The sequence below is a fragment of the Podarcis filfolensis genome (assembly GCF_964270895.1).
Source record: "Podarcis filfolensis genome assembly, chromosome: 17".
Lineage (NCBI taxonomy): Eukaryota > Metazoa > Chordata > Lepidosauria > Squamata > Lacertidae > Podarcis > Podarcis filfolensis.
The window spans coordinates 16,548,177-16,568,062 of record NC_139621.1 but is presented as its reverse complement, the minus strand read 5'-3'; the positions used below and the strand labels follow the sequence as shown (position 1 = coordinate 16,568,062).

The window sequence follows — 19,886 nt, the reverse complement described above, 5'->3', positions numbered from 1 at the left end:
TGCCCATGACTAGGAAATGAAACACACACGCATGTGTCTTAGAGTTCTGTAGGTGTGCCTGCTTTAGGATTCATATGTGAGACTTATACAGAGCAGGTAAATTAATATTTGCCTTTTGATTCTTATTTACTTTTGACTTTTTCCTGATCCATCCTATTTTATTAATATACAAGAAAAAAAGTATTTCTTAGTATATAATAAGATTGTAAGGCTGTTGTCACGCTGCAGTTCATGTGGCCACCTATTGGCAGCCACGCAAACTGCAGAGTGAAAGTGGATTGCAGGCAGGCAGAGCAAGCAGGTGAAGCAGATGAGCCAGGAGGTGGATGGAGTTGAGCGGACAGAGTGAGCGAGCAAGTCAGCAGGCAAGTGGACAGCCCAGGCAGGCCTCTCCATTCTCCGTTGTCATTGACGCTGCTTCCACCACCACCACCACTGATAGCAGTGGAGAAGAGGAGGAGAATGAGAGAAGGAAGCCTGCACTTTAAAACTTTCTGCAGTCTTTGGAACTCCAGAGGCAGTGTTCTAGCAGACCACCTCAAATTGCAAAGCCCATTGTGACCTGTAAAATGGGGGGGAGTGAAACTAATGGGGTTTTAGTTGGGCTAATAACGGAATTGCCCTAAAATAAATTGTGGAAAACCTATCTGTCTGCAATGTGGCATGCTTAATCGACTCTAGAGTGGCTCCTGTGACTGCAGATTTCATTCACTTTGGCCAAAGGGGGAGAAAGTGAGATCCAATTTTTTAATTATCCATTATAATGACGCAGAGCTTCTTCTCTTTTTTTGAGACAGCAGCTCCTAACCTGAAACACAGATTAAAACAGAAAGAGCACAGAATGGGCTCAGGTTGGAACTTTTTGAAATGCACAGATAAAAGGCAAAAATGCAGCCTATCTACAACCCTATGTTATGTACTCAATATTACATTGAATGTAAATGACACTTTCTCATGAAACAGCAAACATTCATTACTGTATATGCATGCTTCATGTTACGATTAAGCATAACCAATGCTATTGATATGGCCAGAATCTATGCTTAGAACCTGTATACTAGGGAAATGAAAGTAATCCATTGAAGACTTTTTAGAAAGACAAACCAGATTGTTTGTTAAAACATACCTCCACCTGCTGGCTAACGTCTAGAACGACACATAAATGATTCTCAGAGTGGTGGCAAAAGAACTCCTCTCTTGCAGCAAAAACAACAAGATCGCATTCACACCACACTTCTAAAGCACATGCATTTGCCCAGAGCATCATAGGGGCAAGGGTGTTGTTGTTTGTTACATGTTTTGGAAAATGTAGCCCTATAAGGCATAAATTATAATTCCCAGGGTGAATCCATGCACTCTAAATTAGGGTTGCCATGTTTCAAAAAGTAAAAACCAGGACACCCCAAAAGTTGTTGTTGAGCTTTTTTTTTTAGGAAAGCTTGACTTTAGGTGATCTTTTCATTTCGCATTCCAACTGCACTCTCATCTTCTGAGTTTGGCCTGTAAATCAGACCCTCCAAGTGTCCCTGTTTCCCAGGGACATCCCTGATTTAGAGAAGCCATCCCAGTTTCTGATTGATCCCAGACTGTCCCACTTTTCCTTAGGACACCCCTATTTTCAGTGGAGAAATATTGGAGGGCATGGGGTTATTCGACCCCTGAGCCGTCTGAAGGCAATCCTGTATAGGGAAGTTTTTTTAAATGTTTTATTATGCTTTTATATGTGTTGGAAGCAACCCAGAGTGGCTGGGGCAGCCCAGTAAGATGTGTGGGGTATAAATAGCAAAATTATTGTTATGGAATGGGACGTCCCTATTTTAATCAGAGAAATGTTGGAGGGTATGTTTAGTGTGTGTGTGTGTGTGTGTGTGTGTGTGTGTGTCCTCTATCTATCTATCTATCATTTATCTATATCTATGTTTACATTGTACTAATGAATCAAGCAAGTTCCCGACTACTGTTGTAAATCCTGGCACACCAAACAGCTATTTATCCCGCAATATAGTTAAGAAAATTAAAAGTGGTGCAATAGAATAGCATTCACTTACCATTGGCAACGGCACTAGCAGCAGGGCCCAAGACAGTCATTATCTCTGTTGTTTTAATGCTCATTTTCCCGTTGGCTAAGCTGGAAGTGGAAAGACAGTCCCAGGGCTAATTTCAGACTTCACTCCATTTATCCAGTGCAGGGCCAGTCTGCAGGCAACAACAAGCAATTACGTTCCACTGATGAATGTGCTTCAGTGCATTTACAGGCTCGATGGGCCAAAGTCGCACCTCCGCTAGGTGAAATAATGAAGAGGAGATTGTTGGATTAATTAGCCAGTCAGACCTTTAACTTTTACCTTTGACTGATATATATATATATATATATATAACATAGATATATGTGCCAATGTGCTAAGAACAAAAAGGGATAGCAGCTTAAAAAGGCCTCTTCCTGGATTTGCTTGAAACAGAATGGCAGCAAAGGTGATTGAACTCACAGTCCTGTACATGTCTCCTCCGAAACAAATCCCAATGAGTTCATCAGGCTAACTGTCAAGAAAGACGGCATAGGATTGCAGCCTCAGAAAAGCGTTTTAAATAATAAAAATAAGAATAAGAATAATATTTATACCCTGCCCATCTGGCTGGGTTTCCCCAGCCACTCTGGGCAGCTCCCAACAGAATATTAAAAACACAATAAATCGTCAAACATTTAAAACTTCCCTAAACAGGGCTGCCTTCAGATGTCTTCTAAAAGTCAGATAGTTGTTTATCTCCTTGATATCTGGTGGGAGGGTGTTCCACAGGGCGGGCGCCACCACCAAGAAGGCCCTCTGCCTGGTTCCCTGTTGCTTCACTTCTCGCAGTGAGGGAACTGCCAGAAGGCCCTCGGAGCTGGACCTCAGTGTCCGGGCTGAATGATGGGGGTGGAGACGCTCCTTCAGGTATACTGGTTTTAAGTCAGGGGGAAATGTGCCTGGGGTGACAGAGGAGTGCCTATCCCTCCCTGCGCCTCAATTCCTACAGGCATCAATAGCAAACCAAAATTAGAGTGAGTTGCAAGCTCAGTTCATATATTCACCTGAAGTGAGATTAGGACTTTCCTGCCCTGATCTAAAATTCTGGGGGAGAAAGAGTTCGCCATCTGCCAGAATTCAGAATACAGTGGTACCTCGGGTTAAGTACTTTATTCGTTCCAGAGGTCCGTTCTTAACCTGAAACTGTTCTTAACCTGAAGCACCACTTTAGCTAATGGGGCCTCCCGCTGCCGCCGCGCCACCGGAACATGATTTCGGTTCTCATCCTGAAGCAAAGTTCTTAACCTGAAGCACTATTTCTGGGTTAGTGGAGTCTGTAACCTGAAGCGTATGTAATCCGAGGTACCACTGTACTCAACAGATACAAGAGCATCTTGGGGGCTGTTTGGCTTACCAGTACCTCCCCCACCTTTGACTGCTTTTTGAAATCAAGCCCAGTAAGAGCTGAGTGGGTTCTGGACCTGAGAGTGTATCCCAGAAGAACATTGGGGGCATCCTCTCATTTTTCTTCGCCCAACCCTCTACTTCTGACTGGTTTAGGAGACCAGATAACCACCAAGTGTCCCTATTTTCCAGGGACAGTCCCGGATTTACAGAAGCTGTCCCAGTTTCTGGTTTGATCCCCCGGAATGTCCCCCTTTTCCTTATGGTGTCCCTATTTTCATTGGAGAAATGTTGGAGGGTAATGTTGTCATGTGACACCCCCCCAAACCAGAGAGATAAGTAACTATACAACCTTTAGAAGACATCTGAAGGCAGCCCTGTAGAGGGAAGTCAGGTATAAATAGTAAATAGTAAAATGTTGTTGTTGTAGAATAAAGGGTAAAGGTAAAGGGACCCCTGACCATTAGGTCCAGTTGTAGCTGACTCTGGCGTTGCGGTGCTCATCTCGCTTTATTGGCCGAGGGAGCCAGCATATAGCTTCTGGGTCATGTGGCCAGCATGACTAAGCCGCTTCTGGTGAACCAGAGCAGCGCACGGAAACGCCGTTTACCTTCCCGCCGGAGCGGTACCTATTTATCTACTTGCACTTTGACATGCTTTCAAACTGCTAGGTTGGCAGGAGCTGGGACCAAGCAACGGGAGCTCACCCCGTCACGGGGATTCGAACCGCCAACCTTCTGATCGGCAAGTCCTAGGCTCTGTGGTTTAACCCACAGCGCCACCTGCGTCCCTGTTGTAGAATAGGAGGTCCCTATTTTCATCAGAGAAATGTTGAAGGGAACAGGAGACCCTGTGATGGCCTTTTCTTCAAGAGTTTCAAGAATCCCTGTACAGTCGTACCTTGGTTGTCGAACTTAATCCATTCCGGGAGTCCGCTCGACTCCGAAACCGTTCGAAAACCAACGTGCAGCTTCCGATTGGCTGCAGGAGCTTCCTGCACTCAGTCGTAGGCTGCGTAAGCTGCATCGGATGTTTGGCTCCCAAAAAAATGTTCACAAACCGGAACACTCACTTCGGGAGCCAATTTGTTTGACAACTAAGCCATTTGGGAGCTAAGGTACCACTGTACTCCTTCGTGATGGGGGAGAAGGAGCCTCCAGGCAACAGTGATCACTCTCCCATGTTTATGGCACCATCTTCATCATCATCATTATGTAGTTTGTGTCACAGTCCGGTTTACAGGAGATCAAAGTCCCAGCTGAGGACATTGGAACTGGGGGCAAGATGGCGGGGCGGGAGCAGGAATGAGAGGCCAGAAGCCAGAAGTCAGGAAACCAAGAGTCCGAGGGTCAGAGAGCTGGGAGTCAAGAAGGGTCTGAGGGTCAGGAAGCAAGGAGTTACAAGGTCAAGGGTCTGAGGATCAAGAAGCAAGGAGTCAAGGACCCAAATGCAGCAAGGCAGGAAACATGTTGCTGTGACAAAGAACCAAAGGGAAATGCTGACCTTATAACCCTTCCCGGCTCTTGCCAACCAGGTGCTGTGAGTTACCAATCGGCCTCACCTGTGCAGCCACGCCTTGCCTCTTCAGAACAAACTTAGGAAGGCCCCATTCCTACAAAGTCCTACTGGTCACAGGGCCCGGCTCCTGCATGCACTCCTGACAGTATGGGAATACAGCCTAAGGGTGTTCTCACAAACGAGTTTCCAAGCACTTGTGTCCAAAACACCTTTGCAATGCAAGTTTAAAATCAACATGGTTCAAAATGCTTGTTGACATTTCCTATGCTCCTCCTACTCTGCATTATCCAAGAACACATGTTGACATAAATAGCTCAATAGAGCTTTAAGCCGCAGAGGTGAAAATGCCCTTAGCCTTTTCTGTTTTGGAAAGATGAGGTACATATATGTGTCTACAAGGCCTTTGAAAAATGCTTGCCTTCCCAGTTGAAAGTGGGGTCTTTGTTAGAGGATATGACTAGCAATGAAACGTCCTAGAGAATGTTGATTCTGAAATACATCATGGCTCTAGTATTTCATCTTTTGGTGAGATGTGACATTCCATGGCATTGACTGACAATGCAAAAATGAGGTCCATGGATCAGAACAGCATTAAGTTTCAAGTTCTGCCCTTTTACCTCTCAGACATAGATGGATGGGAAATACATATCAAACAGAAGCAGTCAGTTTGACTCTGCGGGACCTACGTGAGATGTTTTCCATGCAAGAAGACCAGCACCATGCAAGACTGGCACAAAATATATACTGTGATACTTCGGGTTACATACGCTTCAGGTTACATACGCTTCAGGTTACAGACTCTGCTAACCCAGAAATATTACCTCGGGTTAAGAACTTTGCTTCAGGATGAGAACAGAAATCGTGCTCCGGCAGCGCAACGGCAGCTGGAGGCCCCATTAGCTAAAGTGGTGCTTCAGGTTAAGAACAGTTTCAGGTTAAGAACGGACCTCCAGAACGAATTAAGTACTTAACCCGAGGTACCACTGTACATGCATAAGCCTAACATCTTTATGCACATATTTGCACATGTAAATTCCCATGCACATACCCAAGTTTAACACAGCATTGCTGGACCAGTTTCTCTCGCCTTTTTGAATCGGCACCTCCATCGAAACTTCGTCTGACTACCGTCTGCCACCACATCAAACACCTGACGAACTCATGGGCTTGGAGAGATCACCTGAACAACTGAATTTTTGAGGTGCGGATGATAGCAGAGAGGCATGTGCCAACCTTGAGCCCCCATCTTCATGTGTTGCATCTCTACCCTCTCAGCCACTGCCCTGACTGTCCCTGTGTTGAATGGAAAAAGTCTGCAGGAGATTTCCACTTGCGCTTGCAGCAAGGGCTCTACTCTGGGAACCCAAGGTTGAAGAACACCGGAGTAGACGATACTGAGCTTCATCACCATCATCATCATCATCATCATCATCATGCCCCAGCCACTCCCAACATATATAGAAAATACAATAAAACATCAAACATTAAAAACTACCCTAAATAGAGCTGCCTTCAGATGTCTTCTAAAAGTCAGGTAGTTGTTTATTTCCTTGACATCTGATGGGAGGGCGTTCCACAGGGCGGGTGCCACCACCGAGAAGGCCCTCTGCCTGGTTCCCTGTGACTTCACTTCTCACAGTGAGGGAACTGCCAGAAGGCTCTCAGCGCTGGACCTCAGTGTCCGGGCTGAACAATGGGGGTGGAGATACTCTTTCAGGTATATAGGACCGAGGCCATTTCGGGCTTTAAAGGTCAGCACCAACATGCTTGGAAATGTACTGGTGGTGGGGGATGAGTGTTCAGACCCCTGGGCCCTCACTTGTGGGGTGCCTCAGGGTTCTGTCCTCTCCCCCATGCTTTTTAACATCTATATGAAGCCGCTGGGAGAGATCATCAGGGGGTTTGGACTGGGTGTCCATCAATATGCAGATGATACCCAGCTCTACCTCTCTTTCAAATCAGAACCAGTGAAGGCGGTGAAGGTCCTGTGTGAGTGCCTGGAGGCGGTTGGAGGATGGATGGCTGCTAATGGATTGAAGTTGAATCCTGACAAGACAGAAGTACTGTTTTTGGGGGACAGGGGGTGAGCTGGTGTGGAGGACTCCCTGGTCCTGAATGGGGTAACTGTACCCCTGAAGGACCAGGTGCGCAGCCTGGGAGTCATTTTGGACTCACAGCTGTCCATGGAGGCGCAGGTCAATTCTGTATCCAGGGCAGCTGTCAACCAACTCCACCTGGTACGCAGGCTGAGACCCTACCTGCCTGCGGACTGTCTCGCCAGAGTGGTGCATGCTCTAGTTATCTCCCGCTTGGACTACTGCAATGCGCTCTACGTGGAGATACCTTTGAAGGTGACCCGGAAACTACAACTAATCTAGAATGCGGCAGCTAGACTGGTGACTGGGGGCGGCTGCCAAGACCGCATAACACCGGTCTTGAAAGACCTACATTGGCTCCCAGTACGTTTCCGAGCTGGTGTTGACCTTTAAAGCCCTAAACGGCCTTGGCCCAGTATACCTGAAGGAGCGTCTCCACCTCCATCGTTCTGCCCGGACACTGAGGTCCAGCGCCGAGGGCCTTCTGGAGGTTCCCTCATTGCGAGAAGCAAAGCTACAGGGAACCAGGCAGAGGGCCTTCTCGGTAGTGGCGCCCGCCCTGTGGAACGCCCTCCCATCAGACGTCAAAGCGATAAACAACTACCTGACATTCAGAAGACATCTTAAGGCAGCCCTGTTCAGGGAAGTTTTTAATGTGTGATATTTTAGAGTATTTTTGGTTTCTGTGGAAGCCGCCCAGAGTGGCTGGGGAAACCCAGCCAGATGGGCGGGGTACAAATAATAAAATTATTATTATTATTATTATTATTATTATTATTATTATTATTATTATTATTATTACTGGGTCTCTCAGGACTGGTGTTATATGGTCCTGGCAGTCACTCCCAGTTACCAGTGTAGCTGCCCTATTCTGGATCAGTTGTAATTTGCAAGTCACCTTCAAAGGCAACCCCAACAGTCTAACAGTATAACGCTTCCTATGCTCCTATGGTGCTACATCCACCCCCTTTTCATACGTAAAGCTGTGTGCATTTATAGGTACAGTTAGACACCTTCTAAACTCATTACGAAAACAGAGCAAGTTGAGTGCCCTCCTTTGGGAGGCGAGAATGCCAAAAGGTATAGTAGAGAGGGACAAAGCTGAGATGAAACGTGACAACATTGTTGGATTGTTGCTGCTGCTGCTATTTCCCCATTGTGTTACGTTAAATTTGTTGTAGCTATGTGTTTGAAAACCCTATCGTCTACCAAAGGGAACAGAAGGTTTAAATGTCTGTATGTGATTTACAAACTCAATATACTTCAATCTGCAGGCTGAGCTGAAAGGGGTTTTGTGTGTATTTCCACCAGACTTTATAATCATTTACCAGAAGGGATGTGATGCATAATTTGTTCCAAAATGTTTTTGGAGCCTCCCTGCAGAAACCACTGCAAATTTGCTGCTTCCCCCCTCCCCATGTCCTTGTGTAACAAATTGGCTACTCGATTTTAGGTGTTTGTACACACTGGGGGGGGGGAGAGACGGTGGGTCCCACTCATCACAATAATGCATCCAGTGATACCGAAAAGTTTGAAATTCTGTTAAGTGAGTGGGACGGGGAGGAAAGAACTGGTGCTTACAGTCATTTCTTTGTAGAGCCAAATGAGTGGGCCATGAGATGATGTCATGGACAGAGATGTTTATACTGGTTGGGAAACATCTCACAAGTGTATCTTTCCTAGTGGTTGAAAATACAGCATTCCTTTTCCAGCAAGTAATTTCATACGCTGCTAAATGTATACCTATTTGTCCTGCAATGACACCTCAATCGTAATTGCTGTGCAAACAGGGGGGAAGCAGGATTTGTTGAAGGCGGCGCTGGAAAATGTCACGTTCTGTGACACGGCCGTTGACGTACCCCAAAGTGCTTGCTGGCATCGATGGCACTGCGGGTTTCAGAACTGCGCCGTACAAAATGTGACTTTATATTGTAACTGCTGAGTCACAGCGCTGACCGGAATAAAATTATTACGGTCCTGGTTATAGCCACACGGACATATAGCCACATGGGCTTGAGACCATTGAGGGCTGAAGAAGAAGAAGAAGAAGAAGAAGAAGAAGAAGAAGAAGAAGAAGAGGAGGAGGAGTAGTAGTTTGGATTTGATATCCCGCTTTATCACTACCCGAAGGAGTCTCAAAGCGGCTAACATTCTCCTTTCCCTTCCTCCCCCACAACAAACACTCTGTGAGGTGAGCGGGGCTGAGAGACTTCAGAGAAGTGTGACTAGCCCAAGGTCACCCAGCAGCTGCATGTGGAGGAGCGGGGAAGCGAACCCGGTTCACCAGATTACGAGTCTACCGCTCTTAACTACTACACCACATTGGCTCTCACACTGGCTGAAGGGAGAGGGAACATGAGGAGGCGCCAGAACCAATTAATTCTATATTTACCCCAACAAGACAGAAGTACTGGGGGGACAGATCCTCCACGTGTCCCTATTTTCCAGGGACAGTCCTAGATTTACAGAAGCCGTCCCAGTTCCAGATGTGATCCTGGAATGTCCCGCTTTTCCTTACTACGTCCCTGTTTTCATCGGAGGAATGTTAGAGGGTAAGGACCATCAGCCTAACTTACCCCTAGCCCCTCTTGACTGCATTCTGGTGGCTGTTTTTACATAGCAGTAAACCAGGGGAGAAGTTCAGGGGAGAAATTGTAATTAGATAGCTAGCCATGATTCGAAAGCTGCTGCCATCCTAAGAACATCGTTTCTAAAATTCACACAGTCCAATTCCAAACCTTTCGCGTGTTTGTGAAAGGGTCGTTAGCGCCATCTGGTGCTCCTTTACCAAAATTACCAGGATTTTAACATCGACCGTATTACGCCAGCCAAATGTCCATTATCATATCTTTTTTTCTCATAGAGGGTGAAGCAGTTAAAAGAACAGCCTTTACCAAAGGTGTCATGGGCTTTGAAGACACTTGAACTCAGGACACAAGGGAGAAACGTGCTAAGAGGAAGGCATGCTTGGCAAATCCAAATCATGATCAACTCCCGCCTGCAAACCTATGTCCCCACTGTGGAAGGACGTGTGGATCCAGAATTGGCCTCCACAGTCACTTACGGGCTCACTGTTAAAGCCATGTTTATGGAAGACAATCTTACTCGGCTATGAGTGTTCACCAAAGAAGAAGTTATTAATCATATATTTACTATTTCATATTTTTAAATGTTGGTTTTTATTGAATTTTCAAAGGTTTTAACAAATTTACTTCACAAACAATGTATCCTTCACTTATATTTCTCTTTTTGACTTCCCAGCCCTCCAGCCCTGAATGGCACCCTACTCCCCCAACAAGGGGGGCGGAATTTTGAACAGCACCGCCCCGGTGATGGGGTGATGACACCTTCCCCAGTAGCTCTTTAATTCAAACACATTGAGGGATTTCCCCATCTTTCAGATAATACTTTCGCCCCTGCATTTCTATTTCAGGATGCCTATCTCTCCAAATTCCTGGGAGAGAATTCCAAAATAACGCCTCCCATTGTCTATGCCCAAATCCGCACTTACCATCATCTTTATATACACATCACCTAAACGACCTCAGATTTTAACTCTGCCCAGTTCCAGAACACCCTGCATGGTTTTAGAATGACTCAGCCCTGAACCAGTGAGAAAGAAGAGTGGAAGGCAAAAGGGAAACTGGGACTTAATGGTAGATCTCTGTGCAATTTGCAGTCCAGAGAGGATTTCTGACTCCCAGTTGTCAAATAGCTAAAAGGCTCTCCCTTGCCAACAATCCCATGCACACCCGAAATAAGACTGTGGGGAGGAAACTTCGTGCAGGAAATACATTTGTGGATTTTTGTCCTCTGTTCAGAGGGAGGCTCTGTTCTTCATTCTCATTTTCCATTACCTTGCTTTGGATCTGGCTGTCATGAGTGAACATTAGGGTAAGGAAAAAATAAATTTAAGTAGATTCCACTAGCCTGAAATTCGGTCCACCCAATGGACTATAGGACCACAGAAATCTGGATTCCATCTTCGTATCCTCCAAGTGTCCCAATTTTCCAGGGACAGTCCCAGAATTGCAAAAGCCTTCTGATTTGATCCCGGAATGTTCCTATATTGGCTCCTAGTACATTTCAGCGCACCATTCAAAGTTTGGTGCTGACCTTTAAAGCAGGCTTCCTCAAACTCGGCCCTCCAGATGTTTTTGGCCTACAACTCCTATGATCCCTAGTTTTTTTGCGGGGTGGTGGGAACCATGTTTTTTGTAATTGCAGAAACTGAATGTGAGTATTGGATGAGTGAAGTAAGTTCTGAGATCTTAGAATGGTTTCTGCTGAAGAAGTTGTACAAATGATATTTAGAAAAAGTCAAGAGACCACACAAATCACGCTGAGCTGCGGAACAGCGAATAAGCTTGGCATATGGAGAAAAGCAAAGGTACAATGAGGAAAAAACATATTCGCCTTTATTTTTCATGAATTGTAATGAATGCCATTAAATAATACACAAAGATCTCATACAGTATACCATAGTTCAGGCTGTTTTGGCCCAATAGTATAAACATGTCAGGACCTGCTATTCCTAAGGCATAAATGATAATGTAAAAGAAAAGAAAACCCTACATGGTATTCTTATACAAACGGATACAAATGCTTTAGGACTGAAGCTGAATTAAGTGGGAAGAGATATACAAAAATAGCTGCTATCAAAGATAACAAGACCCGAAAGTTTAGGAGAAGCTGACAGCATCAGTACCCATAACCAGGACAGCTGGGAGGGTTATACATATTCGGAGGCAGGCTGGTTTCCCTTTAAAACTGCCCCCAGCACATACCACAATGATTCTGAAACTCCGTTGAAATTATTATTATCATTATGGTTAAACAACGATTCACCATGGCTATTTCTTTTCTAAAGTTCAGAAGAATAGCCGGGTGTAGTGAGTTAGGTTTTATAGACCAGGGCTAATGCTTCTACCTGTGGACATTAAGCACATATAGCATCAACTTGGTCATAAGCTCGCTGGCAAACGATGGAAAGATTCACACAAACGCCCTTCTTCACGTGTTGGGACAGTGGAGCCGCCCCTCTCGGTCCCACCCTCATTAGCAACGCCCGTGGGCCATGTGTTCAGCACATGTGAGGAGGAGCACACTTTCAAATCAAATCTGCGTTGTGTCTAACAGTGCGTCATCGTAAGGACGCACTGGGAGTGCAGCCGGGTGGGAGGAAGAGACACAGGGTGCGTGCGGTTGCGGTCGGGAGCTTTTTTCCCCACTGGAAGAATTCAAATCTCATTGCATTTGTGCTTCTGTTCTCTTTTGGGCACTATTCTAACCCTGGCCAGGTAACAACGGGGCTTAACGAAGACCCATGGCCGCCATCTGCAGTCCTCCTCCCAGGGAAAGCCAGTTGTTACACTAGGGCCCAGTGGATAGGCTCAGCACTGGCCCCTTTCCTACAACTTGCAGCTCCCTGGGCCAGCCTTGGATCCAGCGATTCCTTGGCCGTATCCCGGCCGTACCTGTTCTGAAATGCTGCTTCAAGGCTCTACACGGCTACCGTCAGTAGGAATATGCGCACTTGTCCGCACTTCCATTGGGCAGAAGGAATAACTCTGTAGGGGCGCAGCCTTCCTGTCTGCAGAGCCCAACACAACCAGACAGAAGGACACCTCTCTCTCACCCAAGCGCTTCTAGCAAGGGGGATCGGGGCATCCCCAAACTCGGCCCTCCAGCTGTTTTGGAATAATAATAATAATAATAATAATAATAATAATAGTAATAATTTATTTATTTATTTATTTATTTATATCCCGCCCATCTGGCTGGGTTTCCCCAGCCACTCTGGGCAGCTTCCAACAGAATATTAAAATACAATAGTCTATTAAACATTAAAAGCTTCCCTAAACAGGGCTGCCCTCAGATGTCTTCTAAAAGTCAGGTAGCTGTTTATTTCCTTGACATCTGATGAGAGGGTGCGCATCACCACCGAGAAGGCCCTCTGCCTGGTTCCCTGCAACCTCGCTTCTCACAGGGAGGGAACCGCCAGAAGGCCCTCGGCGCTGGACCTCAGTGTCCGGGCAGAACGAAGGGGGTATACTGGACTGAGGCCAACTCCCATCATCCCTGACCACTGGTCCTGTTAGCTACGATGGGAGTTGTAGTCCCAAAACAGCTGGAGGGCCGAGTTTGCCTATGCCTGCTCTTGTCAGTTGCCTTTTCTTTCATAGGAGGGCAGGGTAAGAGAACCCAATGGCAAAATTCACGGCAATATATGAATATGATTTCTGCCTAATTCTGCTCAGTTGCACTATAAACCTCATGCTTGCTGAAGCTGCAACTCTGTGCAAAATTATTTGGATGTAAGCTCCCCTTGACCAAGTCAGACTTGTTTTCCAAGCAAATATATTTATCATTGGACTGCACATCTCTCCAGGGTTTCTTTTTTAAAAAAAACTATAGGTAAAGTGAAAATTCTTAGACAGCTTGTAAAATAAAACCGAGACAAAAAAGTATTTTGAGCTAAGAAGTACAGAAGCAAAAAAACCCCCTACATTCACCGTCAAATCCAGAATTAAAAATGGATACAGAGTGTGAATTCGTTCCTTGTGGATCGTTATGTTGCAATTGGCGAAACCTTCTAAATTTATTTACCGTAGTAACCATTATAATTTACACCAATGTAACCCTTCAATAATCTTTCAATAAACTATTAATAATTTCATTGATATTTCCATTAAACAGGTAAAAACAGTTGCCAGTTATTAGAAGCACAATGCAGTGTGTGCATATATAATAGATATATATATTTAAGCAACACGTCACTAAAATAATCAAACTTCTAAATATTAATAAGCATATAATTGTCATAATAATTTAATGCAAAATGATACATAGGATTGATTTAAGCATCTTGAATAACTGCATCCCTATATTTAACAGCACATTTATTTAAAACTAAAAGTGACTCCACACGTTTACCATGTTCTTGTCTAATAGGATGGATTAAATAACCCAGTGATATTAACGAGATTTTGTACATAAAACCCTGGACACATAAAAGAGTTCTAATTCGCAATGATATTTTAAGAATGCTTACATGGCATGAGTCGTTCAGAAACAGTAAGATTAAAACAGCCACTAGTTAGCAAACATAATAAAATGTATTTTTAGATCGCAACTGCTTGTCTGCAAGCCTCATATTGGAACTGAAAATAATGTGATGAACATGAAGCCTGTCTCATGGATTGAAACCAAAAAATCCATAAGCGCCAGAATTTGTATGTGCTTTTCTTGGCAAAAGTATGAACAACTCAAATCTGAAAAGGTGGCTTGCAAAGTGATCCTCGGACGTGGCATGAACTCTCTTTCCTATTTGAATTTATCCTGAATGTTACTAGGCAGACCCGCTACCTTGAAATTCTATTACAGTCATCTTAAAATGCCCAAAGAGAAATAGGAGTGCCACCAAACGGAGGACATTAAAAGTTGAGAAGGAGCAGGTGGCAAAAGTTATTGCAGAATATGGCAAAAAAAAAAAGGCTGTTGGCTTTCAACAGAAAACCTATTTGTTAAAGTTTAGGAAGCTGTGCTGAGAAACCTAGACTGAATTGTCCTTTGACTCCTGCAGCTGTTGCTTATGAATGTGGACTGTGGGTCCAGTATCAATTAGCAGAACTGCGATCATAGATCATCTTTTAAAAATAAAAATCTCTTATAGTCCAATTTCCCCATTAATTTAGCAGCTCATAAATTAATAGTCCAACCTTGCCATTCATTTAGCAGCTTATAAATTAGTAACCGAAGTACAGAGTTCCAAAGAAGAAGAAAAATTTACCTTAAACTGCGTAATGACACTATGGGGAGGCATCTGATTACATCCTACTCAGAGGGGACCCATTGAAATCTTTAGATTTAGCCTTGGTTGACTTAAGTTCATTGAGTGAGTGTGATATAATCAGATGCTGACCATAACACTGTAAATACACAATAATAAACAGTGTATGTTCACAACAGACGACTTTGGTCCTTTACACTAACAGAAGTAGGACTTGCATTCTGACATATTGAATTATACTGAGAAAAAGACCAAAAATCAAAAATGACAGAGAGACATTTCTGAGAGAATGTGCACACTATCTTTCTCCAGGTTCCATAGCATAATACACATAAGATGGTTGTATTAGTAAGGGAACGAACTGGAAAATAATAAAGTTTAATTGTATTACCATAGAACTGTATTTAAAAAGGTACAGCAATGCTGGCTGTATTTATGAGCGTCAATTTCCTTGTGAATCGTTCACAAGGAAATTGCAATTTCCCTCAAAAAAATTTACAGGAATCTCAGAATCAAATGACATTTGGTGGTGAGAACTGAGGGGCTGTCAAATGTCCACAGGACAGTAGAAATGTATTTTCTCATCGTACAGTTCACTCCCAGTGACATCCCTTAATTAAATATATCTAGATATGGGGGGAATGACTGAATTGCTACCATTATCCAAGGGTTGCCCCCCTTTAATGCTACACAACTGACTTTGTGTATTGTAAAAAAACACAGCTTTGGAGGGCAACCCCGCGAAACCCCCATCTCTTTCCCTAATTTTGTTTAGCTGAATATTGTCAGTATATTGCACAGAATTCAAGCTAACATTCATGAAATGACTCGTAAGTCCTTCACCTTTTGGCTACAATATGAAAAGTCATGTCTTTGGTACGTAAATCTAAGCTTTAAATCCAAATATACAACTATGGCTACCGGCAGCCAACTTTCTCAGTCTTAATTCATAATAAAAGTATTGCAGACATTCAAGCCTTCATGGACTGCTGAAACTACGAACAGAACCATCGCATAGTTCCGCACATAAACAATATTAGTCTTTGCATAAAAAAATAAAGTGTTTGAATTCCTCTTTTATTGCACCAGCAATTTTTTTTTATTTTTATAAAATACTCTCCTTTCACGTCAAGCTTTAAATTAATCCATTTATAAACAAAATATAAGATTTTTCCCTCTAAAATGTGAAGCGGAGATATGGAAGTGCGCCATAGAAAAAAGAAGCAGCTCAAAAGGGGTGACGAACATTCAAATATCACAAATGATAGAAAATATAAACTACATCTCTTTTGTTACATCATTTACATGATTTCTGTAGGCTTCCAAGCAGTAACTTGTAGACACTTGTGTTGTGCATCACCCTCAAATGACATCAAGGCGTTGGAGCAGGAGTCACTTTCATACTATTAAGAGCTGCGTGGATTCGGAAGTGTAACCTAGATTCCATGGAATATTCCTTGTAATTGTTTCTGTAAGAGACAAAACGTTAGTTGGGCAACTAACCTTTCATTCCCTGTTGTTGTTTCTTGCTGGGCTTTTTATTTTTAAAACATATAGAAATTCAATTCAAATCTTTATTACAGTCAAAGACCAGCATAAAAGGGTGGGATACAGTCACTTAAAATCTAGAAGCGCTTTGGAAAGCTGAAAGGTATTAAAACAGAAGGTGAATATAAAAGTCTGTAAGAATTGAAAATAAGCTAGGAGCATTGGGCAGGTGTGAAAGAGCATAAAAAGGTTGATATGCAAAAGACTTTAACTATTAATTTGCAGAGGCAGTGGAAGACAGGGGTGCCTGGCGTGCTCTGGTCCATGGGGTCATGAAGAGTCGGACACGACTAAACAACAACAAATCTACTTTTCCCCTTTGTGGATCACTGCCTTGTCATGGCAAAGGGGCTTGAATAATCCCAAGAAGCTGTGAGCTATGCCGTGCAGCGCCACCCAAGATGGACAGGTCATAGCTGAGAGTTTAGACTAAATGGGATCCACCTGGAGAAGGAACTGGCAACCAACTCCAGTATTTTGCCAAGAAAACTCCATGGACATAAAAAAGGAGAAGCTTGGAGAAGAAAGTGAGAGTTTCCAAGGCATGCTCTGGTTCATGGGGTCATGGAGAGTCGAAGACGACCAAGATGACTAAATAACAACAAATCTAGTTTGTGGCACAGGTCATCCTCCGATGAATTTTGAGCGCTGCTGCGCAGAATCTAGCAACGTTGTATGTTGTAGCAGGATTGGTATCTGAGAGCAGCAGGGAGGTATAGAATTGCCCTGTGTGCCCTGGGTACCTATGAAGTAGTGGGGAAATCAGGCTAATACAAATGTCTCTGTAATGCAGGCAATGGAGAAGGTCCCGAGTCACGGGGTCATTGAGCATACAGAAATAAATGAAGAAAAGTAGAGAGAGAAAATGACGGAATAAGTATGTGGCCTTGGAGTCTGACCAGCTGCCACTGGAAACATGCCTGACGGGCACCAGGGTTAAAGTAAAGGTAAAGGGACCCCTGACCATTAGGTCCAGTCGTGACCGACTCTGTTTTTTTTTTTTTTATTAAATATTTATTGGTATTTTCAAAAGACACACAACAAACAAAAACAAAAAAATAAACAAAATAAAAACAACACAAAAAAGCATATTCGAAACTAAACAGAAAAATAATAAAAAAAACACATACAGTTTCTGATACTTATTTTCCTCAACCTTGTTTCTCAGACCTCCTCACACCTCCCCTTCTTGTATTCCAATTTAAATTGTCAATTCAGCAAGTCCTTAACTTATTTCTTCACCTTAACTTAAACATTTATTCTAACATACTGTTATTTTACTTTACTTCTTTTTTCCATTTCCTCCATTTATTTTTAACAGCCTTATTTTCACTTAATTTAAAAAAAAGAAAAAAAAACCAATTTCACCTTATTAAAATTACACATCAATACTTATACCTCATTAATTTATTCTTAAACCTTTTTCCTAAGGTCGACCAAAATTTCCCTTCCACGGTTTACCCAATTTCCTTACCACTAACAAAATATAAAACAAACAAAGCAATGCAAATTATCCTTATGTACCCTTTGGATTCCCAACCTCCACCCACCCTTCTCCCGGTTCCAGTCCCCAACCAATATCCATCAGTCTTTATATTATTTATTTAGCCTGGAGATCTCAGGTCCGAGGCCCTTATGTCTCTCTCAGTTCCTTTCTGCCGGTCTCTTTGATAGACCTTGATGTTAAGCCCCAGGTCTCGGAGGGGCTCCGGCCCAACAGAATCGATGTTGCTTCTAGCCAGTCCTCCATACTTAAAAGCAAAAGCAAAGCCTATGGGGTATTCCAACTCTTGTTTCAAATTTCTTTCAAATCCAAATGTCCCCACAGCTCCAGCTTCCACCTTCAACAAATTTATAATCCTCAGGTCTTCAGATCTCCTCAAAAGAGGATCTCTCCATTTTCCAAATTCCCAATCAAACCAGGCTTTCCGCATCCAGTTTTTATTGTCCTTTTTTATCATCATGTCAGGCCTCATATTGTAGCTCTCCTTTGACTCCTGCAAACCTCCATCTCCTCCTTCGTTTTCTTCAAAAAGAACATATTGCTCCATCGTGTCTACGCTTTCGGTTTCATTTATTTGTTCAGTTGAATAGGCTTCCTGTTTCAAATCCTTATCAGACTCCAAGCTGTTGTTTACTGTCCAGTGTAATAGCGATACCTCTGTAGACAAAGCATCGTACTCATCTTGTAAGTTTCCCAAGAGAACCAGTGCTCTGTCCAATTCTGCTTGGAATTTAGACACTCAAGCCATTTTTGTAATGTAGTATCCTTGTTACCCCTCTAGGGGGATTTAATTCCTTGATCTTCCTTTCAGCTCAAAAACCAAAAGTCCAGTTATTTTGTATCAACCTTATTTTCAACAAGTTATCCCGAATAAACCAGCAAAAACAACAGAAACAATGTTCTCTTTTTCCAGCTGACAACTAGCTGACTAGCAGCTCACTTGACAGCTGTCAAAATCTTCCATGCAACAGGCTTTCTCATCGGACGTTCCCGGGTCTAGGGGGGGGTGTAGTTTCAGCTCCCAAAATTCTTTTTATCCTCCAGAATATCTTCTTATAATGTCCAAACCGTGAGGTCAGGATCTTTTGTTAAAAAAAAAGCAAGAAACAGATTCTCTCGACCTTAGCTGCCCAGTCCTTTGCTTTAAGTTGTTTACAAAGAGGGGGGGGTGGACTTCCTTTTTAGCCCCTTCCCGCTCGTTCCAAATCCAAGATAAGAAATTTTTTAAAGTTCCAATCTCCGTATTACTCACGGGTTGATGTTTTAGGATCCAATCACTCTTAGAAGAAGTTGGCGCTCTCTGTCAATGGCTTGCGGCTTCACTCCGTAGACGAGGGAGTACTCTCAGCACCACGCCTTACCCTGCCTCCGTTCCGAAGCCTTTAAAAAGGCTCCGTCGCGGATTGGGGGGGCGCAAATGGTGCCCGCCGAGTCTCTGTGTTCACAGGCATCCGCGCCTGTGATTTTAAGGGTCCCCGCTTCGCCGCAGCGGCCAGACCCAGACGCTATGGAGCCGATTCCCTCCGGAGCTCGGAGGGAATCCGCCATTAAACAGTGGCACCAACCCGGAAGTCCAGTCGTGACCGACTCTGGGGTTGCGGCGCTCATCTCACTTTATTGGCCGAGGGAGCTGGCGTACAGCTTCCGGGTCATGTGGCCAGCATGACTAAGCTGCTTTTGGCGAACCAGAGCAGCGCATGGAAACGCCGTTTACCTTCCCACCGGAGCGGTACCTATTTATCTACTTGCACTTTGACATGCTTTCGAACTGCTAGGTTGGCAGGAGCAGGGACCTAGCAACGGGAGCTCACCCCGTCGCGGGGATTCGAACTGCCGACCTTCTGATCAGCAAATCCTAGGCTCTGTGGTTTAACCCACAGCACCACTCACGTCCGGGCACCAGGGTTAAGATCTCCTTATTAGTGTGCCAAGATTATGGAAGAACTTGTTAGTATTTCACTCCTCCGATGCTGCATTTTGTGATTGGTGTAATTCACATGCCTGTCTGAGAAGATGCG

The 19,886-nt window shown here is 43.9% G+C and overlaps 1 protein-coding gene and 1 long non-coding RNA gene across 5 annotated transcripts in view; both read right to left on the bottom strand.

Annotated features, from left to right (window-relative positions):
* The window catches only part of LOC310753125, a 347,922-nt gene that overhangs the window by 271,865 nt on the left and 56,171 nt on the right, over positions 1-19,886 (bottom strand). The gene's annotated exons all lie outside the window — the stretch shown is intronic.
* Positions 13,955-19,886, bottom strand: part of TTC39B (tetratricopeptide repeat domain 39B) — a 57,881-nt gene continuing 51,949 nt past the window's right edge. For 3 of the 4 annotated variants that reach the window (XM_083593461.1, XM_083593462.1, XM_083593463.1), the window contains one exon: positions 13,955-16,285. In XM_083593461.1, coding sequence (XP_083449587.1) covers positions 16,189-16,285 — 97 coding nt within the window. In that variant the 3' untranslated portion in view covers positions 13,955-16,188. The remainder of the gene's footprint in view (positions 16,286-19,886) is intronic. The other variant, XR_014543001.1, reaches the window with a different exon arrangement.